Source organism: Nyctibius grandis, chromosome 35 (genome assembly GCF_013368605.1).
Source record: "Nyctibius grandis isolate bNycGra1 chromosome 35, bNycGra1.pri, whole genome shotgun sequence".
Lineage (NCBI taxonomy): Eukaryota > Metazoa > Chordata > Aves > Nyctibiiformes > Nyctibiidae > Nyctibius > Nyctibius grandis.
Window position 1 is genome coordinate 58,342 of NC_090692.1, and position 22,828 is coordinate 81,169.

At 59.4% G+C, this 22,828-nt stretch overlaps 1 protein-coding gene across 1 annotated transcript; it reads right to left on the reverse strand.

The window, feature by feature from the left end:
- Window positions 1-5,940: 5,940 nt before the first annotated feature.
- On the reverse strand, window positions 5,941-22,336 carry C3 (complement C3). The gene is made up of 40 exons (XM_068421764.1): window positions 22,266-22,336; window positions 21,718-21,910; window positions 21,082-21,241; window positions 20,764-20,834; window positions 20,589-20,683; window positions 20,425-20,507; window positions 20,249-20,339; window positions 19,746-19,848; window positions 19,419-19,539; window positions 18,971-19,086; window positions 18,542-18,688; window positions 17,498-17,710; window positions 17,207-17,401; window positions 16,641-16,802; window positions 16,434-16,563; window positions 16,152-16,223; window positions 15,615-15,815; window positions 14,935-15,046; window positions 14,512-14,597; window positions 14,030-14,169; window positions 13,736-13,948; window positions 13,366-13,432; window positions 12,846-12,932; window positions 12,554-12,757; window positions 12,172-12,247; window positions 11,935-12,094; window positions 11,656-11,751; window positions 11,361-11,511; window positions 11,082-11,245; window positions 10,388-10,546; window positions 9,712-9,862; window positions 9,517-9,568; window positions 9,206-9,293; window positions 8,649-8,738; window positions 8,098-8,203; window positions 7,724-7,813; window positions 7,418-7,504; window positions 7,016-7,099; window positions 6,473-6,608; window positions 5,941-6,176 (listed from the first exon to the last, which is right to left on the reverse strand). Exons 1-40 carry the CDS (start codon window positions 22,334-22,336, stop codon window positions 6,035-6,037), a joined length of 4,965 nt encoding a protein of 1,654 aa, XP_068277865.1. The 3' UTR covers window positions 5,941-6,034.
- Window positions 22,337-22,828: the final 492 nt, after the last annotated feature.

The window sequence follows — 22,828 nt, forward strand, 5'->3', positions numbered from 1 at the left end:
CCGTCACGGCCGGGGGAGGCGAAATCCCCGGGGGGGGGGGAAACGGGGCGGGGGGGGACACACACACTTCCCCTCCGTGGTGACCTCACCACCGGGGGGGGGACCCAGGCGTCCGAGCACCCATCTCTCCCCAAACTGCACCCTAGGGTGCCAAAGGGACCCAGGCACCCCCCACCCCCCCCAAACTGCACCCTAGGGTGCCAAAGGGACCCAGGGGTCCCCGTTCCAGCCCCCCCGCCCTTCGGTGTCCCCCGGGGTTCCCCCCCCGCCCCCGGTGCAGCCGGTTCCTGCCCCGTCTGTCCCCACCCCCGGTGTCGGTCTGTCCCCACCCTCCCCGGTCCCACCATGGTCCCTCCCCAGTGTCCCCATCCCCTCCCCGGTGTCCCCATCCACTCCCCGATGTCCCCGTCCCCGCCCTGGTCCCGCCCCGGTCCCTCCCCGGTCCCCGTCCCCGTCCCCGCCCCGCCCGCTCCCTCTATAAGGCGGCTCCGCCGCTCCGTCCCCGCCGCGATGCAGCCGCTCACGGACCCCGAGACCCCCCCGCCCTCCCCGTGCCGCTGCCGAGGCCGGTCCCGGGGCCGGTGCCGTCGCCTCCTCCCGGTTCTCGCCGCTCTCGGAGCCGCCGCGCTCGGGGCCGCCGCTGTCGCCGCCACCGTCGCCTTCCTGGGGATGCTCCGGGGGGGGACCCCGCCGCAGGTGGGCACCGGGGGGGGTGAGGGGCTGAGTGGCCGTTTGTCCGTCTGTCCTGGTGTCTGTTTGTCCCTGGGTCCATCAGTCCGGTTGTCCTTCTGTCCATCAGCCCAGGTATCCATCTGTCCAGGTGTCCATCTGTCTGGTTGTCCAGGTATATGGGTGTCTGTCTGTCCAGGTGTCCAAGTGTCCATCTTTCCGGTTGTCCACTTGTCCATCTTGTCCTGGTGTCCATCCATCTGTCTAGTTGTCCAGGTGTCCATCTTGTCTGGGTGTCTGTCTGTCCAGTTGTCCGGGTGTCTGTCTGTCCAGTTGTCCAGGTGTCTGGTTGTCCATCTGTCCAGGTGTCCATCTATCCAGGTCTCCATCTGTCCACTTGTCCATCTGTCCAGTTGTCCAGGTATCTGTCTGTCCAGTTGTCCAGTTGTCCATCTGTCCAGGTGTCCATCTGCCTGGTTGTCCAGGTATATGGGTGTCTGTCTGTCCAGGTGTCCAAGTGTCCATCTTTCCGGTTGTCCACTTGTCCATCTTGTCCTGGTGTCCATCCATCTGTCTAGTTGTCCAGGTGTCCATCTTGTCTGGGTGTCTGTCTGTCCAGTTGTCCGGGTGTCTGTCTGTCCAGTTGTCCAGGTGTCTGGTTGTCCATCTGTCCAGGTGTCCATCTATCCAGGTCTCCATCTGTCCACTTGTCCATCTGTCCAGTTGTCCAGGTATCTGTCTGTCCAGTTGTCCAGTTGTCCATCTGTCCAGGTGTCCATCTGCCTGGTTGTCCAGGTATATGGGTGTCTGTCTGTCCAGGTGTCCAAGTGTCCATCTTTCCGGTTGTCCACTTGTCCATCTTGTCCTGGTGTCCATCCATCTGTCTAGTTGTCCAGGTGTCCATCTTGTCTGGGTGTCTGTCTGTCCAGTTGTCCGGGTGTCTGTCTGTCCAGTTGTCCAGGTGTCTGGTTGTCCATCTGTCCAGGTGTCCATCTATCCAGGTCTCCATCTGTCCACTTGTCCATCTGTCCAGTTGTCCAGGTATCTGTCTGTCCAGTTGTCCAGTTGTCCATCTGTCCAGGTGTCCATCTGCCTGGTTGTCCAGGTATATGGGTGTCTGTCTGTCCAGGTGTCCAAGTGTCCATCTTTCCGGTTGTCCACTTGTCCATCTTGTCCTGGTGTCCATCCATCTGTCTAGTTGTCCAGGTGTCCATCTTGTCTGGGTGTCTGTCTGTCCAGTTGTCCAGGTGTCTGGTTGTCCATCTATCCGGGTGTCCATCTATCCGGGTGTCCATCTGTCCGGGTGTCCAACTGTCCATCTTTCCAGTTGTCTACGTGTCCATCTTGTCCTAGTGTCCATCTTGTCTCGATGTCCATCTGTCTGGTTGTCCTGGTGTCTGGGTGTCCATCTATCTGGTTGTCCAGGTGTCTGTCCTGGTGTCCAGTTGTCCATCTGTCCAGGTGTCCATTCATCCAGGGCTCCATCCATCCAGGGGAATGTTCATCTAGGAGGTCCATTGTCCATCATTCTGTCTGCCCACTTGTCCATCTGTCCATCCATCCAGGTGTCCATCAGTCTGGGTGTCCATCTGTCCCGGTGCCTGGTTGTCTGTCTGTCCAGGTGACTGTCAGGTGTCCATCTGTCTGTCCATCAGGGTGTCCATCCATCTAGATGTCCAGGTGTCCATCCAGGTGTCCATCTGTCCATCTGTCCAGGTGTCCATCCATCTGGGTGTCCATCCATCTTAGGTGTCCATCTACCAAATCCCGCCCCAAATCCAAGGGTCCCCCCCTCCCTTGGGGACCCCCAAAAATACCCAACGGGATGCTGGAAAGTCCCCAAATCCCGACACGACACCCAGCTTCCCCTTCAATCAAAGGCGAGGGGACACATGGGAACAAAGGACACTTGGGTCCTTCCCGCCCGCTGACACTTTTTTTCCTCTTCCCTCACAGGCTGCCACCGCTGCCCACGTCCTGCTGAGCGCTGGTAAGTGTCCCCCCCCGTGCCCCACCAGGCCTGAGGCCACGGTGAGGGGCTCTGGGGATGGTTGGGGTGGCGGGGAGGGGACAGTCCTTCCTGAGGTAACTGGCCCAGTCATCTCGAAAGTGTCGCGCGGGTTCCTCCTTCCGCCCTCGGAGGGGAAAACGTCACCCCTGGGGGCCTGGAGCATCCGGGGGTGTCATAGGGCGGCCGCCGTGCCCAGGGCATCATGGAGTGTCCCCAGGGCGTCACGGAGTGTCCCCAGGGTGTCACGGAGCATCCTCCATCCCTGTGGTACCCAGGATGTCACGGAGTGTCCCCAGGGCATCACGGAGTCTCCCCAGGGTGTCACGGAGCATCCTCCATCCCTGTGGTACCTAGCATGTCACAGAGTGTCCCCAGGGTGTCATGGAGTGTCCACAGGGTGTCACGGAGCATCCTCCATCCCTGTGGTACCCAGGATGTCACAGAGTGTCCCCAGGGTGTCATGGAGTGTCCACAGGGTGTCACGGAGCATCCTCTGTCTCTGCAGTCCCCAGGGTGTCATGGAGCATCCTCCATCCCTGTGGTCCCCTGGTCCCATCCCAGGTATACCTGGGTGGGCTACCGTGCCCTGGGGGCCTCGAGGAGGGCTGCAGCACCCATCTCCTGTTGGGGGCACCCACCACCAAGGAGGAGCACCCATGTCCCATTGGGGACCCCTGTTTCCTATTGGAGACATCCCATTTCCCAATGGGGACCTCCATCTCCCATCAGGGGCATCCATCACCAAGCAGGAGCACCCATCTCCCATCGGGGTCACCCCCTCTCCCATCAAGGACCTTCATTTCCCATTTGGGCACCCATCTCCCATCAGGGACCACCATCTCCCATCATGAGCACCCATCACGAACCATAATCACCCACCACCCCCTCCCTTCTTCTCCCCCCAGGCTCGTTGACGGTGCCATCAGGACCTGGCTGGCGCTACGAGGAAGGCATCAATGGTGTCTTCCTCAGTGGTGATGTGCAGATGACAGCCGGGGAACTGCGGGTGACAGCGGGTGGCCTCTACCTCCTCTACGGCCAATTCGCCCTCACCTGCACGGCACCCACCTGTACCCCCGGCACCGTCACCCTTGAGCTCCAGCGCACCGGTTCACCACGCCCGTTGCTCACCGTGCCGTTGGCGCTGCCCGACAATGCAGGATCCAACCCGGCACGTTCTGGTTTGGCCCAAGCTGTTGGGAAGCTCCAACCTGGAGATGTCCTCAGCCTGGTGCTGGCCGGCGACGTGACCGGGGACGGGTGGCAGCTGGCACAGGACGAGCGGGAGGGTAATTTCGTGGGGTTGTTGCGTATCGCTGGGGGTTGACGTGTGGGGTGGCAGGGGGTGACCAGCGACGTTTGGGGCTGGTCACCCTCCTGGTTGGAGGTTGGGGACATCAAGGGACGTTGCTGGCCTCCATGCCTGGAGATTTGGGTCCCAAGACCCCCATGCCCAGAGATTTGTGGACATCGAAGGACATTAAAGGACATTGCTGACCTCCATGCCTGGAGATTTGGGAACATCGAGGGACATTGCAGAATTTCCGTGCCTGGAGATTCGGGGCTGGTGACCCACCTGCTTGGAGGCTGGGGACATCAAGGGACCTTGGACACCTCCATGCTTGAAGATTTGGGACATTAAGGGACATTGTAGACTCATACGCTTGAATATTTGGGGCTGGATACCCCTTGCTTGGAGATGTAGGGACGTTAAGGGACCTTGCAGACCTCCATGCCTGGACACTGGGGACATCAAGGGACCTTGGACACCTCCATGCTGGACATTCGGGGACCCCAACACTGGACACTTGGGGACACCAAGGGACCTCACAGACCTCCATTTTGGGGACATCAGTGTCCCCACTGGCCCCATTCCCCCCCCAGCCGGCCTGGGGGGGGGGCCTCCCCCCCTAAATTATTATCCGGCGCTTGGAGCCGCTTTATTTATTGTTTAATAAATTTATTTATGGTTCCCAGTGCCCCAAAATGGCCTTAATTGTCCCCCAAAAAAGGGGGACAGCGTGGAGCACCCTCCCAGGGCTGTCACTGACCCGGACGACTGGGGTCCCACACGTATGTGCACAGGATTGCGTGCGTGTGCAAATACATGCACACATATGTGTGCAGGCACAGGTGTGTGCAAATATGTGTGCACACGCACATACATGTACACATGCACATACATGTGCAAATACAAATACAGGTGCAAACACCAATGCACATGTGTGTGCGCATGCACGTACGTGTGCAAATACACATGTATGTGTACATGCACATACGTGTGCAAACCCCAACGCACACACATGTGCACATACATGTGCACACACGTGGGCACCCCCTCCCCAGTGCCCCACTTTCTCCCGTGCCGCCGTCCCGCTGCTTCGAGCTAAAACAATCCAACCGAGGTATTTGGGTTTTGCAAAAAAGGGCCCACCCCCCCCCCCCCACCCCTCCCAGTCCCCCCCAGCCCCAAATTTGCCCTATACCGCCCCAATCTGCCCCTGACACCCCAATATTTGCCCCAGACCCCCCATTATACTTCAGACCCCCACAATTTGCCCCAGACCCCCACAAAATTTGCCTCTGCACCCCCCCCCTTCATCAAATTCTGGCACCCAACAGTTTCTCTTCACTTCTATTTTTGGCTCAGGATGGGGGGGGAGTACCTTTGCACCCACGTGTGCGCCCACGTGCGTGTCCCAGGCGTGTGCACGGCTGCAGAGGCCAGATAAGGCACCGGAAAGCGCCGCCCAGGCGAGGCCTTGCCGGGAAGGCAGGAAACCGCCGGCTGCGGCGCCCCGCGGGTGCTGGGCTGGGTGCTGGGTGCTGAGCGCCGGGTGCCGACGGCAGGGCACCGCGCACTGAGCAGCACCCCCCGCCCCTGTTGATGTCCCCACGACCCTGTCGTCCCCTACAGGATCATCACATCCCCAAAGAGTCTCTATGACCCCATCATCCCCTATAGAGTCCCCACAGCCCCTGTGGTGACCCCAACATCTCCTATGGAGTCCCCACAGCCCCTATAGTGTCCCCATGACACCGTCATCCCCTATAGAGTCCCCACAGCCCGTATGGTGTGCCCATGACCCCGTCACCCCCTATGGAGTCCCCACTACCCTCTTGTCCCCTACAAAGTCCCTGTGACAACTATGAAGGCCTCATCACCCTGTTGTCCCCTATGGTGTCCCCATGATCCGTTGTCCCTTACAGTGTCCCCACATCTCCCTGACACCCCCCACCATGGAGATCCAGAGCCAGGCTGTCAGAAAGGACTTTTTTAACACCCAAAAAAAAGAGACGGTAACAGGGGGCAGCAGGGTGGAGGGGGGCACCCATGGAGGGAGGGTGACTCGCTCAGGATGGACACCCGAACATGGTCATGGCCTCGGCGAACTCAATGAAGTCCTGGCAGAGGGGTTGCAGGTCAGGCTCCTGGCACGCCGCCTCCGAGGGCCACGCCTCCAGCCACGTGTCCTTGCCAATGAGGTAGGAGAAGCTGGAGATGACAAGGGGACAGAGGGGACATGGGTCAGAAGAGGCTGGTACCCCGGGGGGTGCACACAGGAGTGGGCGATGGGGTGCACAACCCTGTATGAGACACTGGAGAATCTCGGGATTGGCGGGGGATGTATCTGTGTACTTGAGTGTAAATATCACCATGTCCTTGTCCCCATGTCCCAACCTCCCCATGTTGCTATGTCCTCATATCCCCAGTGTCCCATGTCTTGTTTTCCCATGTCCCCACAGATGTGGCCCCATCCATTTTCCCCACACATGTCCCCATGTCCCTACCGGCCGCCAGTGACCCACAGATCGGTGGCCAGCCCCCAGAGCAGGTAGTCCTGGCCGACTTGGAGCCTCAGAGAGTCTCGGCACTGCTGGTGGCTCACGAAAGTCCGGTTGCTTCCTGCTGGGGCCTCGTCAGTGCCTGTCCCAGGGGAGGACACAGCGGTGACACGTCACCTCCACCCCAACACAACAGGGACACCCACTTTGCCATGTCCCGCAATGGGGACTCTTGATCCCCAGGGAGCTGCTGGCATCCTTGGTGGCACCACCCCACTAGTGTCATCAGCCACAGGTGACACCTGTTCCCCCCCAGCACCCTTGGGTGTCCCCACCCCACCTGGGTGTCCCTTCCCAAGGGGTGTCCCTTCCCAACAGATGTCCCCAGCACCATTGGGTGATGGTGATGCCAACATACCTGGGGGCACCCAAGCCACCCTAGTGACACCAACCCACCTGGTGTCCCTGCCCCTGGCTGTCCCCAGCCCTAGGTGACCCCCACCATGTCCCTCAGGGTGGCCTTGTCCCCCATCCCTGGCATGCTCGTACCCATCTTGATGACAGAGAGGATGGTCATGATGTAGTTGTCATGGGACGATGACTGCTCCCTTGCCATCAGCTTCACCTTGTACACTGGGGAGAGGGATGTCACCGTGTCACCCCCACCCTGTCACAGCACCCCCACTCTAGGGTGGCCCCTGAGCACGTGGGGACCCCTCTGTCCCCTCCTTTCCTCCCCGTGTCCCTCCATATCCCCACTTGTCCCTCTTGTCCCTCCATGTCCCCCTGTCCTCTCCTGTCTCTCCGTGCCCCTCATGTCCTTCTATGGTCCTTCATGTCCCCATCCATATACTTGATGTCCCCATCCATATCCTTGATGTCCCCCCATGTACCCCATATCCCCCATTATCTTTCCATGACCCCATGTCCCGTGTGTCCCCCATGTCCCACCGTAGTCGACTCCCGGCTCGCAGGCACGCTCAATGCGTTGGTTGACGGTGATTGGGACGTCCTGCTTCTGCCGCATGAAGCAGTTTTCTGTGAGGACACGGGACACGGCAATGACATGGGCTATTGTGGCACTGACATGTCCCATCATGGTAGGGACATGTCCCACCATAGCAGGGACATGGATCCACCACAGCCATGACACATCCCATCATGTCAATGACATATCCCATCATGGCCATGACATGTCCCATCACAGCAGGGGTGTTGACCCAGTCTGTCCCCATGTCCCTGTGTCCTTGGTGTCACCTTCAGCGCAGCGGCACACGTCCCCGTAGCAGATCTTGCTCAGTTGTCCACCGTCCTTGTCCGGGTGGTAGAAACGGGTGCAGCGGTCATCTGCAGGGACATGAGGTGACACGAGGTGAGGGGAGACACAAGGGGAAAGGACCAGTGGAGGCATGAGGACACAGTGGAGAGGATCAGCAGAGGATGCAGGGGGACATGGGGACACATGGTGACACAGGCATGGGGAGAAGATCAGCAGGGACATGACGGGACAAAGAGACATGAGGGGATACAGAGGGAGGACCCAGAGGGGACTTTGTGGAAGACAGGGGGCACAGAGGAGAATGTGGGGATGAAGGGGACCTGAGGGTGACACGAGGGGACAAGGGGCGCACCGATCTTGTAGTAGGTGTAGACAGTGACAGCCGCAGGCTGGATCAAGCCCACCTCAAATCGCTGGTGGGCCTTGAAGGAGAAACACTCCTCGGCCTTGTGCGAGATCTGGGAACGGGAACATGGGAACACAGGGACACAAGGATGGCAGTCAGCCAGGCTGGGAATCAGTGCTCCAAAACCCAGCCTGGCCCTGTCCCCAGCCGTGTCCCCAAACTGGCCCTATCCATGACCTGGACCCATCCCTCTTGTTGTCCCCACCCCTGAGACCCTTTTCCTGTCCCCACCTGTGTCCTCGTCCATGTCCCCAACTTCATTCCCATCTCTGTCCCTGTTTCCATCCCTATTCATGTCCCCAACCCCACCTGTGTCCCTGTCCCATCCCTGTCCCCACCTGCGTCCCCAGCTTCATCCCCATCACTGTCCCTACCCATGTCCCCAAATCCATCCTGAGCCCTTCATTGTCCCTGTTCCTACCCTGTACCCATCCCTGTCCTATCATGTCCCCATCCTTGTCCCCTCCCCATGTCCCCCCCATCCCCCATGTCCCCACCTTATCGAGGTAGATGACAACGTTGCTGCGGTCCGACTGTGCTTGATCGATCTCAAACTTGGAGATGTACCTGTCCACTCCGTCTGTGAGCTGGACACAGGGAAGTGGTAACACCAGGCATTGAGGACATGCAGGGACACATGGGGCCACGCAACCGCATCAGGATACAGGGATGTATGGGCACAAGGGCACACAGGGACACGGTGATGTTGGCCACGTAGGGACACATAGGGACACATGGCCATATCAGGATGCAGGAGACTTGCAGAGATGTGGGGGCACACAGGGACATGGGGACGCAGGGACAATGACACCAAGGGACATGGGGACACCTGGCCATGGAGGGAAAGTCAGGGACACAGGGATGGAGTGGCACAGGGCAATATGGGGACACAATGACACACGGGGACACAATGACACACGGGGACACATGGACTTGGGGGACACACATGGGGGTTAGGAATATTTGGGGACAGGGTGGGACACAATGGCACAAAGATGCACAGTCCCGTGTCTCCCCCAGGTCCTCCCGTGTGTCCCCATGTCCCCGCACTCACCCTCTTCAGGTCCTGGAGGTCAGGGAAGAAGCCCGTGAGCATGGAGACATCAAGGATGGACATGGTGGCATCCACATTGTCCAGGTACCTGTGGGGACAAGGCTGAGACCACCCGCCTGTCCCCAACTACCCTATTGTCCCCAGCATCCCCATCCCTGATGTCTCTGTTCCCATGGATCCCTACGGGACAAGGTGAGGCTGGAGCCCTCTTTGTCCCCAGCGTCCCCATCCCTTTCCCTGATGTCCCCATCCCCAGTATCCCCATTCTCCTCCCTATCTCCAATGTCCCCGACGTCCCCAGACTGTCCTACCTGGTGCAGATGGTGATCTTGATGGAGCGGATGACACCTTCCTCTTCCTTGCCTGTGGAGGCACATGGGGACAATGAGGGGACATGGGGGACATCGAAGAGGACATGGGGTGCCACGGAGGGTACACATAGAGGACATGGGGAGGGATGCAGGGGGACATAGTGAGGACATGGCAAGTACATGTAGGGGACTCACCTGTCTTCACATCCTCCACCTGCACCTGCAGGTCGAAACTGTCACACTTGTTGTCCTTGTCAGGGACCTTGGCATTATAGATGGTCACCACTGTCATCGTCCCCTTGCCCGTGCCCTCAGCTTTCACCGTGAAGTCCTCGTTCAACTTGGTCTGGGGGGAGAGGGGACGTTGGGGAGGGACAGTGACATCCCGTAGGAGGGACATGGAAGGGATGGGGCATCCTGGGCCATGGAGGCATGCAGGAACATGGAGGGGGTGTAGAAGGGACAGGGACATCCCAGGACATGGAGGGGACAACAACATTGCAAGACACAAAGGGGACAGGGACATTGAAGGACATAGAGGGGACAAGGAAATCAGAGGACGTGGAGGGACATGAAGGGGACGGGGACATTCCAGGTCACAGCAAGGGAGGGGACAAGATCAGCCTGGGACATGCAGAGACATGGCAGGGACATCCCAAGCCTTGGAAGGACACACAGGGGACAGGACGTGGAGGGGACATGGAAAGGACAGGGACACCCGAGGCCATAGTGAAGGGATAAGATTGTCCTGGGACATGAAGAGGCACAAAGGGGACAGGGACATCCCATGGACAGCAACAGCAGGGTGAGCAACGCTGCATCCCCATAGTCCTGCTGGTGACAGTGACAACTGTGACAAGGATGCCAGTACCTCGGTGGAGCGTGCCACCAGGGCGTTGCGGTTCTCGATGCGGTAGGTGATGGCACTGGCACGGCGTGGCAGCAGCACTGACACGTCGAGATCGAGATCGAGCTGCCGCGGAGTTGCCACCTGGTACTGGGCCAATGCTTGGAATACCATCATGGTGGCCTGCAGGGACGTCTGTGTCACTAGGGCTTGGGGACACCATCTGGACCATCCCCATAGCCACCTGGGTGGCCCTGAGCCTGGGATGACCCCAAGTCCTGGGGCCACCTGCTATGATCTGGAACATACCCTTGGGGGTCTTATGGAGCAGAGGTGTCCCCCAGGGCCAGGACATGTCCCTGGGGGTCCCCAGGGCCCGGAGGTGTTCCCCAGGGACTAGGGTGTCCCCTAGGGACAGGGCTTTTGGGTTTGAGATACTGTGGGACCAGGGGTGTTCCCCAAGGACATGTCATGTCCCTGGGGGTCCCAAGGGCCCTGAGGTGACCCCCAAGCCCTGAGGGGTCCCCCAATGCCTTTGGGGTCCCATGGGATTGGAGGTGTCCGCCAAGAGACATGCCATGTCCCTGGAGGCCCCAGGGACACAAGGTGACACCTAAACCCCCAACAAAGCCCTTAACCCCTATCTTCCTGTTCCCCTTCCCCATGGCAGCAGGTGCCAGGTCAGCACCCATGGGTGCCAGGGGAGTCTGTAGCCCACCTGAGTGGATCCGTAGCCACCACCGAAGTAGTTCTGCTGGGCAAGCCAGCGGGCCACTGGCCCCGTCAGCTCCGGCTTCTCCATTTGCAGCAAGGCCAGCAACGCGTAGGACGTCCCCTCGATGTTGTAGGTACGGGCGTTGCGTTCCTCCCAGCGTTTGCCCTCTGGGGGGACATCGGTCCCTCAGCACCCTCTAGGGATGATTTCTCCCCCCACCAGGTAGCCCATAATTACCTCTCCCCCCCACCCCAGTTTTGTGCCCCCCTGGTGAGACGTCACCTTTGGAAAACTTCATGAGAACTTTCTCGCTTTTAAGCTTCCCTGCCAGGGCCAAGGCATAGGAGGTCAGGGCCACTGTGTAGGGTCGGGCCAGTGACTGGTACCTCCGGGCAAGATATTCAGCAGCTTTGTTGATGCTCCCGTCCAAGCTCTGGGCAGAAAGGATGGTAAGTTTGGATTCTCAGGTAGCTGCTATAAGGGTTGGGTACCTCATCTTGAAGAACTGTCATTCTATGTGACAGGTGCCAGTTGTCCCCCCCTCTCCCCATGCGGCATTGAGGACCGGGTCACTCACGTTGACGTGGTCCTTGCAGACCTCTCGGGCCTCTTGCAGTGCGACAAGGACAAAGGCTGTCAGCGACACCTCGGGCTCGGCACCCTGGTAGCCTCCCTGTGTGACAAAATGGAGGGAAAAAACCCCTCAGGATCATGGTTTTCACAGCAAGCTCTGTCCACCCAGCACTCGTCCCTGTCAGCCAACATAGTCCTTTCCCCACAGCTCATTCCAAAAGCCCATCCTCATGCCAACTGGGATTTGGCTACCAGCAGGGACAGGATTTGGATCCTCTCATACCACCATCTCCTTATGGATGACAGGAGCATCTTCTTGGAAAATCCCATCTGGCTTCTGCTTCTCCAGGATGAGCCATTTCACGGCACCACAAACCACCTCGGGCTCAATGTCTACCAGCTTGATGGCCATGGCAAAGACTTTGGCCACGTAGGCTGTCAACCTGGGGATAGGAGGACCTTAGCCTCATGTCCAACCCTGTTACCTGGACCCGCGTAGTGGTGGCAACGTGACCCTCACCAGGTGCTCGATGGGCGGTCGTTGAAGGCAGCATAGGAACTGTCAGGCTTCCGGAAAGCAAGTTGTTGGGTGTAACCTGGTGAGGAGATGGTGGTTGGCCAACACAAGGAGCAACAAGGGGTGGCTTCAGGCCACCAATGCCCTCCAGCTGCTGGCCAACACAAGAAGCACCTAGCCAAGCTGAGGTAGCTTCAGGCCACCAACCCGCTCTGGAGCACATTCCAGTGCAAACTAGTAGCTCTAGAAATCCGCAAACTGGTAGCACCCAACCCATGTCTTCTTCAAAGGTGCAGGTTTCTTCAGCACCTTGGATGATGGTGACATTTTGCACCCCAAGAGAGGAAACCAGGAGATGCTCCCACCCTTTGGGGGATGCTCCTACCCTTTTTAATCAAGTTAATGGCCTCAGCACGGCGGTCAACACCAAAGATTTCCCACTGCAACGTGCTGTCCAGGTAGTGGGTGGCAATGACGGTGGGCGTCATCCCAATCATGTTCTGCTCCCCGCAGCCCGCTGGCGTCACGATGAGGTGCTTCAGCTTGTCCCCATCAATGGCTTTCTCCACCATGATGGACACAGGGTTGCCTGGACGAGAACAAGGGGAGATGTCAAGCCAGGAGAGTCCCACCCCCTCCCAGGTCATCCCCACATGTGTCCCTTCCCCTGCTGTCACCTTGGATGCTGACTTTGGTCTCCGACTCAGTGTTGGGGACAATGTCAGAGAGGTTTGCTGCCCTCACCTTCTCTTCCTGTACACCATCTGCAGGACAGGCCAGGATGAAGATGGGTGACCCCAAATCCTTCATGTCCCCCCTCACCCTGAGGTGACCCAGCCCTGCCCCACATCTGCAGCAGGGTCTCCCTTGTCCCTCAAGATGTTCCAGAGCCATACCAGGATGTCCCTTCTCTCTTGAGATGCCCCAGCTCCAGGTAGGATGTCCTTTGTCCCCAGGGATGCCCCAGACCCACAGCAGGACATCCCTCATTCCCTGAGATGTCCCAGCTCCATAGTGGGATGTCCCTTGTCCCCCAAGATGCCCCAGAACTACCCTTGGTGGTACATCCTCCATCCCCCAAGATGTCCCAGACCCACAGTGGGACTTCCCTTGTCCCCTGAGATGCCCCAGATCCTTCCCTCAGTGGGACATCCCCATGGGGCTGAGACATTCCCCAGACCAGCCAGGGCCACTCACTGATTCCCTTCGTCTTCGGGTCCAGCTCAACTATCGTCACTGTCTTCTCCAACCTCATCCCTTCGGGCTGCAGAGGTGAGAGTCCAACACTAAAGGCTGGGCTGGTTTTGGGTGTCCCCTTCCCAGCCTCTCTGGGTTGTCCAGGAAAGGTGTCCCAGTGTAAACCAGCACCCCCACATCATGGGACAAACTGGGAAAGCCCCAGGAGACCACACTTGAACATCCTGGGGGGAGGATCCTTCATCCCTGAGTACCAATGCCAGGATGAAAGTGGAGACAGGGATGTCACAGGGACACCATGCTGGGCAAATCTCAGGGATGGAGGTGGCACCATGTGGTGGAGACGCCATGAGCAGTAATGGCCACTCACCACAACTTTGAGCTTCTTCTTGACACCATCAGCCACATCCTTGCCCCGGACAGCTGCCTTCACCTCAACATCATGCAGCCCCAGTTGCAAGGGCACGATGACAAAGGGCACGGCCCACGATGACTGGGCTTTCAGCTTGAGGATCTGCTGGTAGCGCTTCTTGGAGGTGGAAGCACTGCACAGAGTTGGGTTGTACATCAGCTCCACGCGCACCTGTGGGGCACAGAGATGTTGCCCATGGGGTTCAGGTGGCCACAGATCCCCCAGAAGCCCAGGTGTGGGTGCCCTGCCTACCGTGATGTCATACATCCAGTAGTTGTAGAGAATGGCGCGGATCTCCACCTGCTCGTTCCTCACCACAGAGTAGGGCAGGCGCAGGTCGATGAAGAACTCCTTCATCACAGTGATCTCATAAGGGTCAGCCACGCACAGCCCTGCAGGGTGGTCCCCAGGGACATGGGGTTCAGGCTTATAGGTTTGCTGGACCCCTCATGTGCCAGGGACATCCTCAAGGTTTAGGAGATCCCTCAAGTCCCATGGAGTCTTCCCAAGGCTTAGATCCCTCAAGTCCTAAGGACTGCCATCGAGCTTTGGGGGATGTCCCCAAAGTTTGGGGCATGTTCCCAGTGGCATGCAACCCTCTAAGATTTTGGAGATCTCTCAAACCCCAAGGAAACCCTCCAGGCTTTAGGTGACCCTTCAAGTCCCAGGGGCCACCCCCAAGATTTCCGGGATTCCTTTAATCCCTGGGGACACCTTCCTACTCCATCACGTACCCTTGGTCTGTGAGAGGCTGATGGCCAGGACCTCCCACGTGGTGATGGAGTCCTTCAGGTACACAGGCAGAGTCTTCTTGGAGATTCTGGAGAGGATGGGAGTGACCAAGGAGGGTCATAAACCAGCCCCAAGCCAGGCTAGGGAGGTGTAACCAGCCACCAAGCTGGAGTAGGGGGTGTCATAGCTGGTCCGCAAGCTAGACCAGGGAGTTGTATATGGCCCCTGAGCTGGACCAAGGTGTCATAGCTGGTCCTGGGGCAGCACCAGGGGGTCAAAGGTGGCCCTTGTATGGACTTGGGGGGGAATCACAGTTGGTCTCCAGAGTAAGCAAGGCAGTGTCCAGAGCTGGACAGGGAGGAGGTAACGATCCCCAAGTTGAGCCATGGAGTGGAGCGGTAGTGGGACAAGGGCACAGCGCTCACCCCAGCTCATTGGGTGGCTCCGTCAGCGGCTCCACCTGCCACAGCCAGCTCTCCGGGAAGAGGCTCCGTGAGGTGATGTCCTCATCAGACAGGAAGTCATCGTCCACCTCGCCTGGGGGTGGCAGCATCCCTCTCGACCGTGGCCTCAGGGCTGGGCGGAGCCAGTATCACCCCAGTATCATCCAAGCACCACCCTTGTTTTGCCCAAGCATCATCTAGGCATCACCCAACTTTCACCCAAGCATTGCCCAAAATTCACCCAAGCATCACCCAGGGACAGCACAAGCAACACCTGAGGTTCACCTGACCTTCACCCAAGCATCGCCCAGGGACAGCGCAAGCAACACCTGAGGTTCACCTGACCTTCACCCAAGCATCACCCAGGGACAGCACAAGCAACACCTGAGGTTCACCTGACCTTCACCCAAGCATCGCCCAGGGACAGCGCAAGCAACACCTGAGGTTCACCTGACCTTCACCCAAGCATCACCCAGGGACAGCACAAGCAACACCTGAGGTTCACCTGACCTTCACCCAAGCATCACCCAAGGATAGCCCAAGTAACACCTGAGGTTCACCTGACCTTCACCCAAGCTTCACCCAATCTTTTCACCCAAGCTTCGCCCAAGCTTCGCCCAACCACCAACCCCACCATCACACCACCATTGCCCAACACTTGCTTCGAGCCAGCTCAAGGTGGAGCTCGCGCTGCTTCTGGTCGCGGATGCCCTTGATGTAGTTGCAGCAGTCAAGGAAGGCCCGGATGCAGGTTTCTCCATCCTGGATGTAGTTGGTCCGATGCTCGCAGCTGTGGCCCATGGGGTTTTCCTTCATGCCATCCTCACAACACTTGCGCAGCGCCTTGTCCGTGTACTCAGCCGCTGCCAGGACCGAGGCACTCAGCTGGCACCCCAGTTCCAAAGCCCCTGGCCTGAGGGTCGTCAGGGACATGGGACACTCTAGTGTCCTTTGGGATATGGGATGCTGTGGCATCACCAGGGACATGGGATGCTCTGATGTGCCTCAGGGACATGGGACACTGGTATTTATTGGGACACAGGATGCCCCGGTGTTGAATGGGACATGGGATGCTCTAGTGTCCCTCGGGGACCTGGAACTCTTTGGCATCTTCAGGGACATGGGACAATCTGGTGTCTCCAGGGGCACAGGACATTCCAGTGTTCTTGGGGACATGGGACACTCCCAGTGCTACATACCCTTGGTGCCTTTGTACGCCATGAGCTGCAGGGAGCGGCGCTTGCGTTTTGCAGGCTGGGGACACTGAACCTCTGGGGACAGAGAGGACACAGGTCAGGACCCCACAGTGTCACAGCCCTAAACCCAGGTGTCACTTCCCCTTGACATCAGTTGTCACATCCCAAAGCTCAGGGGACACATCCCCCATCCCTGGGGTGTCACACTCCCCCATCCTTGAAGTGCCACATCCGCATCCCCACAGTGCCACCCCAGGTTGTCCCAGTCCCCAGCATGTCCCCTACCTGCTCGCTGTGGTGTGCCGATATTCACGTTGGTGACCAGGCTGAGGCCAGCGTCAGCAAAGACACCCACGTTGTCCCTCCCGCTGCCCGGGGTGCAACCGATGTCACTCTTCTCCACTGTGTCCCAAACCTGTGACCAACAGGGGACAGCCATGACAGCCACTGCCACCACCTGGGGACGGTGAGAACAGGCAACGGGGCACCCACCTTGGACTGGGTGAGCTTGTTCTTCTTGCTGAGGACAAAGACGCCCTTGTCCACGGCCACCAACCCCACGTGGGCATTGTGGTCACCCTCGATGCGCAGCCGCATGGGTGTCCCCGGTTCATGCACCCGGTTGTCAGCCTCCGTTGCTCCCTTCACCACCAGCTGCCAGGGACACAGGGTGTGTGTGTGGGGGTCACATCCATGGGATGCCCAAAAAAAGCCTTCACCACACCCCCAGGAGCTGCCCCATGGAGGTACCCCAACCCTACAGGGTGTTGGAGTCCTCCAGGGGTAGCTGATGGCTGTGTCCTCCACTATGGAACGTCTAGACCATCAATGGGCCGCCTGGGCCACCCAAGGCCCTGCTGTGAGATGCCCAAGCCCCTCACGGACTATCCAAACCACCTAAGCATCACCCAGTTCCCATCATGGGCCACCCAAGTCCCTCAAGGACTACCCAAGTCCTTCCAAGGGCCCCCAAAGCCCCTCAAGAGCCACCTCAATGGTCACTCAAGCCACCTCCAAGGCCCAGCCAATGCCTCCAGGACAGTGGGGGAAACACTCACGGTGCCCATGCAAGTGTCCTTGACATCAACCCAGATGGAGTCAGCAACAATCTCACTGGGCTTCACGTAGTAGTAGGCCACGATGCGGAAGGAGGGGATGAGCTCCGCCGTCACTGGCAGTGACATGGTGACCAGGCTCTGACCGGCCTCATGCCGCTGTCGCCCCACTTGGACGATGCGTCCCTTGCTCATGATCTGCAGTGGGAAAGGAAAGGCAGGGCTGGTGGGCACCTGGATACCTAGGTCCCCAAGATGAGAAGCGGCTGGTTGGCAGAGGCCAAGGGCGCTCACCAAGTAGGTGAAGTACTGGACAGAGTCACGGACAGCGTTGCTGTTGCTCTTGAGGTGGAAGTTCACGGCAAGGTTGTCACCAGGCTGAAGCTCGGTGGCCCCCACGGCCAGGTGGAGGAGGTTGCCGGAGTTACCTTGGCTGCGGTAAGCTTCGGCAGTCATCTGCCGTGAGGCTTGGCGGTCAGGAGGCAGCCCTGGCTGGTCCGTTCGCACCTGCAACACAGGGGACATGGTGGCACTTGGTCAACAGGGAGAGGCAGGGACCTGGGCAGGGGTCACCATGGAGGTCTTGGCCACTGTGGAGGTCTTGGATGTCCTGGCTTCCCTGATCCCTGCTGCCCTGGTCTTTGGTCAACCTGATCATCTCTGCTACGCTGGAGGTCTTGGACACTCTAGTCAACTTGACCACCTTGGTTTCCCTGACCTTGGCCCTCCTTCCCCTTGGCTACCCTGAATATCTTGACCATCCCAGTCCCCTTGACCTTGGCCATCCCAGTTCTTGGTCACTGGTGAACCGTGCTGGCCCTGGACGTAGGCCACCATGGTCAACTTGGCCACTATGGACATCTCCACCAGTCTCCCTGACACTGGCCATCCTGGTCCTTGCTCACCCTGGATGTCTTGGTCAACCAAATTGTCTTGGCTGCCATGGTCCTCTTGTTGCCAGCCATTCTGCTCCTTGGTCAACGGTGACCAGGATAGCTCTGGTCCTTGGTCACTCTCAACATCTTGACCATCACAGTCATCTCAGCCATGCTGGTCCCCCTGACCTTGGCCATCCTGTTCCTTTGTCAAGGGTGACCGAGGTGGCCCTGACCCTTGGCCACCATGGATGTCTAGGCCATCTGCCCTCCCCCCCAGTCTTGTTGTCCTGGCCCTTGGTCAATGGTGACCATGCTGGCCATGGTCCTTGGTCACCCTAGGCACCTCAGCCACCTTGGTTGTCTCAGCAACCCCAGTTCCCAGGTCACTTGAACCACCCCTGTCCCCAGTCAGTTTGGCCACCCCAGTTCCAAGGCCACCCGGGTACCTAGCCCCACTCACAGTGATGGGGACGGTGTCCTTGTTGGCTGGCATGTTGAGGACCAGCTTGGCTGTGCCATCGCGCTGGGTGGAGACGAGACCCTGGAAGCCATCAGCCTTGACGGTGACACGCGGAGCCGGGGACTCATCGGGGTTAGTGACGTAGACCTGCAGGGGATGTGGTGTGACATGAGGACATTATATGGGGACATGGCATGAGCGACATGTCACCTGGTGCCATCCAGGTGACACAGGGTCAGATGATGGTCCCCAGGCCCTCTCCAGGTGACACAGTGATATGACACAGGGACAGACCTTGTCCCCAAGTCTCCACCAGCCACAAACCCCCAGGCTTGCCCCATCCCCATCCCAGTGCTGGGGACCCTGGTACCATGGGGGTCCTGGGCTAATGCCACCACTGTCCCCATCCTTGTCCCCAGATGCCATTACCGTCAGATCGAAGGGCATCCCCGGCTTGAAGTACTTGGGGGTGTGGGTGAAGTGGATGGTGTATGGGGACGTCACGATGCGGATGCCACTGCGCTGTGCCTCCACCATGTCACTGCCTGTGGTGACCACGGGAACAGCCATGTCACCCAGTGCCAGGACAGGGCTCCCAGTCCCACCAGGGAGAGCCCCGTCTAACCTTGTGTGGCCCCAGATGTCCCCATCCTCACTGTCCCCAACCCCACCTCTTCTCATCCTTGCTGTCCCCAACCCCACGTGTCCCCAGCCCTATGTGTCACTGCTGTCCCCATCCCCTTATGTCCCCACATGTCCCCAGATGTCCCCCCACCTACCCAACTTGCTGAAGACTGTGACAGAGACATGGAGCCCATGGCCTCACACGTCCCTGCTGTCCCAAGTCCCCTGTGTCCCCCGTGATCCCCCTGCACACCTGACTCGGTGAGTACAGTGACGGAGATGTAGAGTGAATGTCCCACCAGCTCCTGGGGGTTGGCGAATCGCTGCCTCAGCGTGGCCATGGACAGCACAGCTTCCCCGTCCCCGTCGTTCACCTGCGGCACAGAGTTAGTGGGACAGGGGACCGCCACGGGGACCGGGATGGGGACAGGAATGGGAATGGGGACAGGGGATCGCAGAGCTCAGCATGGGACAGGGGGCAGGGATGAGGATGGGGATGACAGGGCTCAGCAAGGGACAGAGCTCAACAGCGGACTGGAATAGGGACAAGGGATGGGGACAGGGACAAGGACAGGGTCACCTGGATGCGCTGCAGGGACTGGGGGATGCTCTTCTTCTCATCATCCACCATAACGCCGAAGAGGATGAAGGCTGTCCCCTGCAGGCGCTTCCCGTACAGGTACCTGTGGGTGAGCCACCACTGTCACCATCAACCCATGTCCCCATCACATCCACATCACTGTCAACCCCATGTCCCCATATCCTCTTGTCATGCAACCCTGTTACCCCGCTGCCCCATGTCCTCATCACTCTGTCTGTCACTCCACATGCCCATGCCGCCCTGTCATCCCATCACGCCCTGTCATCTCCATCACCATCACTATCACCCTGTGTCTCCTCGCCCCCTGCCCCTATCGTCCCATTTCCCCACATCCCCATCACCCTCAAACCTGACACCTTGCATCCATGCCACCCCCTTATTCCTGGGGACTCTGCGCAGGATCAGAGCAGGAATGTCACCCCACACCATCGCCCGTGGGGGTTTGACCCCCAAAATGAGCAGTTTTGGGGTCTGCATCCCACCTGGCTGTGATGGACACCCGGAAATCCTCCTTCCGGTCGATGTAGAGGAACTTCTCCTCTGGCTCCAGGACCACCTCAAAGCTTGGCAGCACTGTGGGGTGGACACCCAATGAGACGCAGGCATCCAGGACAGGCACAAGGGACACAGGTGTCTGGGGACCCCCACCCCACCTTACCATACTCCTTGACTTCGAATTGGGTGCTGAAGACCTGTTCTGGTGAGTCTTCGAATTTGGCCATTACTGTCCATGTCCCCAGGCTGGAAAAGGTGGGGGACAGTGTGAGGTGACAAGCCCGGGGCCATGGATGTCCCCAGGCCACCCTAGGAGATGGCACCCACCTGACGACCTCGGGCAGGTTGTGGTTGAGGGAAAAGATGCCGGTCTTCATTGGTGAGGACACGGGCACTTGATTGATGATGACATTATCAGGCGTCTGAAGGGAAACGGAGTGGTTGGGGACAGTGGCATGGGTGGCTTTGTCCCCATGTCCCTGTGTCCCTAGTGGGCACCCACCTTGATCTCCACGATCACTGTCTTGGGCACCGGCTCCATGAGGTGGCTCAGAGCAAAGAGGCGGCAGAGCACTGGGAGGGGACATGGGGGACAAGGTGAGCAGGGATGGTGCGGGGACATCCAGAGATGGGTGCTGGACCCCAAAATGGGTGCTGGGTCCCAGTGGAGATGCCAGGGGGATGTCCCCAAGTGGGTGCTGGGCCCCAGCACCTCAAGGTCACACCAGCACCTCAAGGTGCCATGGAGGGGACCCAACAACCCAAGGTGCCACCAGCAGCCCAACATGTTGTGGTGAGACCCAACACCCCAAGGACACACCAGTGGAGCCAGGGGTGTAGATGGGCTTGTCGGTCTGCACGAAGATGTGGCCGCTCTGAAGTGACACCAGCAGCACCTTCTCCAGGGTCACCTGGGCCACCCGTGCTGTCACCGAGACAAACTGCTTCCCCACTGCCCTCGGCAGCACCTTGGCCGACACCTGCAGTGACAGAGGACACCAAGTGGCACCTCCACCACAGGGACCGGGCAGGGGACACCGGATGGCACCCATGCCCAGGGAACAGGGCCGAGGATGCCAGGTGACAGTCCCCAAAAAAATCCAGGGTGACAATCATCAAAGATCCAGGGCTGACCATCTCCAAGGACCCCAGGGTGACTGTCCCCAAAGATCCAGAGGTGACCAACCCCATGGACCACAGCTGACAGTCCTCTAATCATAGCGTGACCATCTCCAAGGACCCCGGGGTCACTGTCCCCAAGGACCTGGGGTGATTGTCCCCAAGGACCTCAGAGCAACCATCCACAAAGACCTCGTGGTGACCAACCCCTCTAGGTCCCACCAGCCCCATGGAGAGTCTCTACCATCTCGTATAGGGTTGAGCCTCATGGGCCACCCTTCCAAGGGCAGGAGGGGGCAGTGACCAGCAGGGAGGTGACACAGGGGTGATGACATACCTTGATGGTGGTGGTGGCCAACATGCCCTCAGCGGGGCTCAGCGGCACACGGATCTGGTAGAGCACGTGACGCTTGAGGGGAAAGTCCTGTACCAGGATAGTGGCCTCGGTGGGGGCGTTCAACCCCGGCGCCTCTACCACCACCCGCTCCTCTGTCTCCAGCCGCAGCACCGCCGGTGTCACCATTGTCACCCTGGGGACACCGGCCATCATGGGGGGGCTGTCACAGGGTCCCCAGAGCATCCTGGGGACCTCACAGTACCCAGAACCTCCCCACAATCTGTCCGCACAGCACCCTAGGGACCCCCTGATCTGCCCCATGGGCCTGAAGAAACACCAAATCCCCTGTTGCACCCCAATATCCCCCCATTGCGCCCCAATATTGCCCCCATTACCCTCCAGCACCCACCCCTGGAGGGGTCCTGGAAAGGGGGCTCCTGGTCAGGGGGGTCCTGGGTAGGTTGGGGGTCCCTGGCGGAGGGTTCCCAATTGGGGTGGGCCTCCCAGATGGGGGGGGTCCTGGTTTAGGGGGGGTCCCCGTGACTCACATTTGGGCATGGGTGAGGGTCGCATGCAGCAGGAGGAGGCCGAGGAGGAAGGGAAGCACCGGAGCCCCCATGGCTGTAGCGGGGGGGGACAGGGACGAGGGATCCAGGGGGTTCCTTTATGGTGGCACCACTGGTTAATGGGTAACCAGCGCCTGGACGCTTGGGTCCACTCATATACGGGGCAGGGGGCGGGGCAGATGCCTGAGTCCACCTGGGTGGGGGTTGGAGAGGGTCTGCCCAGACCCCTGGGTCCACCCATGTCAAGGGGGTGTGGGACCCACGAAGGGGAGGTTCCCAGATCCTTGGGGTTCCACCTGGATGGGGGCTGGGAACCGCAGGACAACTGGGTCCACCCACGTGGGGGGTGGAGGAGGGGCTGCCCGGACGTCTGGGTCCTTCCTCATTTCGGGGAAGGCGGCTGGCGAGGGGCCATGGGGAGGGACACCAGAGAGGGGGGTGCGACAGGGAATGGGGGGACATCAGGGGTGCCCTGGTTCCAGCTGTGGCCAGCCACGGTCATCAGGGCCATCAGCAGCCAAACCCAGGGCAGCTGCCCCGGACTG